The sequence below is a fragment of the Mirounga leonina genome, unplaced genomic scaffold (assembly GCF_011800145.1).
Source record: "Mirounga leonina isolate KUSES-001 unplaced genomic scaffold, KU_Mleo_1.0 Mir_207, whole genome shotgun sequence".
Lineage (NCBI taxonomy): Eukaryota > Metazoa > Chordata > Mammalia > Carnivora > Phocidae > Mirounga > Mirounga leonina.
This window is the reverse complement of record NW_023270518.1, coordinates 19235-23516: the sequence shown is the minus strand read 5'-3', so window position 1 is coordinate 23516 and position 4282 is coordinate 19235. Positions and strand designations below refer to the sequence as shown.

The window sequence follows — 4282 nt, the reverse complement described above, 5'->3', positions numbered from 1 at the left end:
GATGTGCTCTGCAAAATAATTTCATTAGTAAGGGTATAATAGGTCTTTTTTTTTTTTTTTTAATATTTTATTTGTTTATTTGATAGAGAGACAGAGAGAGCACAAGTAGGCAGAGAGGCAGGCAGAGGGAGAAGGAGAAGCAGGCTTCCTGCTGAGCAGGGAGCCCGACGCGGGGCTCGATCCCAGGACCCTGGCATCATGACCTGAACCGAAAGCAGCTGCTTCACCAACTGAGCCACCCAGGCGCCCCAGGGTATAGTATGTCTTAAGGCACTGGCATCACAGTCCAGGAGCACTGGACTCCCTCTTACAGAACCATTTTGTAGACGGTCTCAATGCATCAAGTGAGGTGGGATGGGACCAAGTCCTAACAGGAAAAGAAGAAGTTTAAAGTAGCTAAGGTGCATTCTCAAATAATAACAGTATATGTATGTACAACACGTACCGTATGCCAAGTAGTAACCACCTTACAGACATTAAATGCCTTTATCCCTCGTAATAATCCTTTATTCCTTCATTTTTTTCCACATGTGGAACTGAGACACAAAACAGTTAAGAAATCGGGGCGCCTGGGTGGCTCAGTCGGTTAAGCGACTGCCTTCGGCTCAGGTCATGATCCTGGAGTCCCAGGATCGAGTCCCGCATCGGGCTCCCTGCTCGGCAGGGAGTCTGCTTCTCCCTCTGACCCTCCTCCCTCTTGTGCTCTCTGTCTCTCATTCTCTCTCTCACAAATAAATAAATAAAATCTTTAAAAAAAAAAAAAAAACAGTTAAGAAATGTGAGAGGATAACACATATTGGCAAGGCTTGGTATTCAGACCCACAGTCTGGGTCCAGGACGTCTACTATGTGTCAAAATCAGTATGACAGGTGGTTGGAGGTAGCAAAGGTAGGATTAGAAAGTGAAATTTAACACATAGGGCAAAGGCAGACCTGCTCTGTAGCCTACTATTGCCTCTATTTCTTTTTTGAGGAGGGAGCACAGGAAGAAAACGAAGGAAATGTCACATTTATGAGATCAGCTGCACTGAATCTTCTCTGTTCCAGGACCTTGGCTTTGGGGCCGATTCCACGTTTCTGGGATGCGGCCGAACCCTTTGAATTACTACCTGAACAAAGGTATAGGTAGCCCATCATTTCCCAGAGGAAACAGGGTATGGGCCACTGCCAAAACCAGGACATGCCACATCTGCATTAATAAGTCTTTATTAGCCATTCCAATTCTAAACAGTAGAAAGCAACCGCAAAAGAAAAGTTCTCAAAAGGATGTAAAGCTTATATGTGCCTGGCTAGGCACATGTTTCGCCACGACTAGAAGGGATCCGAAACTAAACAGTTTGGGGACTGGGGAGTCAGCGGATGGTGTATCGTACACAGGGAACCTCAACATCCTCGCCAGTCTCATCATTGCAGCACAGCTCAAGCACCAGTGCCCGCACATGGTGGCCCAGCTTTCGCTTTGACACATGGCTCACAATTTCTGTCATCCTGGGAAGAGGGAGAAGAGGGTCAGGGAGGAGAAAGCAAGAGAGGATACACACATGGAGGTGAAGAAGATAGGGATAACCATGAACATTAAGTAGTAAGGCTTCCCACCCCACCCCTGAGGCCTTCCTCAGCCTGCCAGGCGGCCAACTCACGGCTGATCCAACCGTTCCCTGAGTTTGGTAGCTGGCATGAAAAAGGAGTACAGCATGGATACACCTTGGGACAGCATGGTAATCTCTAATTTGTGCTCTGTCTGGAGGAGGGTGGGAAGGAGGACAGACAACAGTGTCACAGAAAAGGAGAGTACGAAGCACCTGCACAACCACCACCCCTAGGTGGAGTGACTGTAGAAAAGGCTCACCTTAAAGTAGTTAAGGAACTGTTTGAGAGTCATCTCTTCACCATTAGGCTGTAGCCCCTGTACATCAAAGCGATCCCACAATGTCCACTCTTGGTTATAGTACTGTAGGACAAAACACAGGGGAGTGCAATACAGGCTAACCCAGATGATCCTAGCCCAACCACTCGACTTTTCACTTTTTAAGACGTATCAATCACAACCTTCTTTTGTCCTAACCCTCCTGTGGCCCCATATCATTGTGTGCAAACAACTGATATTCTTATATTGACCAATATGTCTACACAATAAGGCGATCCTGTTATCTCCTTCACTCACCTTCCACTTCCTTTACCTTCCCATCCTGGCCTTCTCATTAATTCTCAAATATGCCCGGTCACACTCATACTTTGTACAATTCAAAAAACTGTATGATGAATGGACAGACGGTATACAAAAGGTACAGGAACCCAAGCATACAAAGCGCCACGTGCTATGAGACAGTTGTACAGAGATGCAGACACACATCCTACCCACCACATACACACAGCCTCACTCACTGATGGGCAAAACCAAAGGTGTCCATATAACCATGTCCCCACCTGGTGACGGGGTGGGGCAAGGGGTTCAGAGAAGCTGAAGAAGGGCAGGGCCAAGTTCATAAAGCTGTTCTTATAAGATTCAAGCTGCCGGTGTCCCTGCACCACTTTGTATAGCTCCAGACACACGAGGCCAACTATAGCTGCTGTGGTTGTGGCAATGGCAGGGATGATCTTCCCTGCAATCAGCTTGCTCTGCGAGACAGAAGATGACCAGGAGAGGTAGTCATTAGAGAGGTTCAGGGTCTACAGAAGAGGACAAATGAGGGAGACTCACCCTTGAGAAAGGGTGAAAGCTTAGCTCTATGCTGTCATTACCTTATGCCGATCGGCAGGGGGAATGTTATAGTTTTCTGCTCGGAGGTTGGATGCAGCCACAATGAAATCCATATGAAAGTTGGTATTATCATCCTGTTGTGAGTGGGAAGGGAGGACGGATATGAAAGAGGGAGTTAGAGGGAAACAAGGGTTCTTGGCTACTAAGGATTCAACTATATTTCACCTCAATTACTTTGCAGACCAGCCAAAGAATCTACCAGGCCTGTAATTCCCACAAAAGCCTATGATGGCTCAGCCCATGCTCCTAACCTGTTGAGGGTCCCACCCCTCCCCAGCACCTTCTCAAAGTTGACAGGGTACATCTTGAACCCAGCAAGCTTCTCTGGGCTGGGAAGCATGGCTTTGAGCTCCTGTAGGCGGCTATCATCTGCAGAAAGGGAGGGAATGTATTAGTCCTTTAAATCCTAGGGCACGGTCTGAGGAGAAAGCAGGAGACTAGAATAGGGCACAGATTTCAGACAGATAAAGGATTTATATAGGAGAGACACTGGGAAAGAGTTGGGGGAGCAGGGGAAGGTAGAGCAGAAAACACCCCACACAAGAAAGAAAGAGGTAGACAGGGGTGGGGCCACGAAGAGAGATATAAATGGAGATGTTGAGGAACAAAGACAGTAACATTAAGAAAGGATGTAGATAGTAGCACTATTCAGAACAGATTAAGAGGTGGAAGCAGTCCAAGTGTCCATTCACAGATGAGTAGTTGAAGTGGTGTGTGTACACAATGGGATATTACTCAGCCATCAAAAAGAATGAAATCTTGCCATCTGCAAGGACATGGATGGAGCCAGAGTATATTATGGTTAGAGACGGAAAGACAACTCCTTCATGATTCCATTTACATGAGATATAGATCGCTAAGAGTCCAACGCCATCGACACAGAAAATGGAATGGTGGTTGCCAGGACCTGGGCAGAAGACGGGAGAGTTATTTTAGTGAGGACAGAATTTCAGATCTGAAAGGTGACAAAGTCCTGGAGATGCTTCACAACAGCACTGGCATACTGAACACTACTGAACAGAACACTTAAAAATGGTTAACACTCGGGACGCCTGGGTGACTCCGTCGGTTAAGCGTCTGCCTTCAGCTCAGGGTCCTGGGATCGAGCCCCACATCAGGCTCCCTGCTCAGCGGGGAGCCTGCTTCTCCCTCTCCCGTGTCTGCCACTCCCCCTGCTTGTGCGTGCGCTGTCAAACAAATACGTAAAAACTTTTTTTAAAAAAAGTGGTTAACACTGTAAATCTTAGGTGTTTCTACTGTAATTAAAAAAAATGTAGATTACGATGCAGAGATAGGAGATTTTAAAGAATGACACAGAGGGAAATGGAGAGAGGGGGAGGGAGACAGAGAGGGAAACAGGACAGAAATAGAGAGGACGAAGATACAAGAAGGAGCAGTAGGGAAAAGTAGGAAGAGGACAGAAATGTGAATAGGATAAAATCAAAATATGAAGGTGAACAGGAAGAAGAGGAGTGGCAGAGATAAAGAGTATGTACGGAGGATGAGCTAGAGGGAATTTTTT

The 4282-nt window shown here is 46.6% G+C and overlaps 1 protein-coding gene across 5 annotated transcripts in view; it reads right to left on the bottom strand.

Annotated features, from left to right (window-relative positions):
• Nucleotides 1-1189: 1189 nt before the first annotated feature.
• LOC118026167 (ubiquitin-like modifier-activating enzyme 1) overlaps nucleotides 1190-4282 on the bottom strand; it is a 17889-nt gene continuing 14796 nt past the window's right edge. For 3 of the 5 annotated variants that reach the window (XM_035028909.1, XM_035028911.1, XM_035028910.1), the window contains exons 21-26: nucleotides 3041-3129; nucleotides 2742-2834; nucleotides 2427-2618; nucleotides 1849-1950; nucleotides 1640-1740; nucleotides 1352-1487 (exon numbers count right to left, since the gene is read on the bottom strand). In XM_035028909.1, the coding sequence (XP_034884800.1) occupies nucleotides 1352-1487; nucleotides 1640-1740; nucleotides 1849-1950; nucleotides 2427-2618; nucleotides 2742-2834; nucleotides 3041-3129 (713 nt within the window). Of the gene's footprint in view, nucleotides 1488-1639; nucleotides 1741-1848; nucleotides 1951-2426; nucleotides 2619-2741; nucleotides 2835-3040; nucleotides 3130-4282 lie in introns of all 5 variants that reach the window. The other 2 variants (XM_035028907.1, XM_035028908.1) reach the window with 1 other exon arrangement.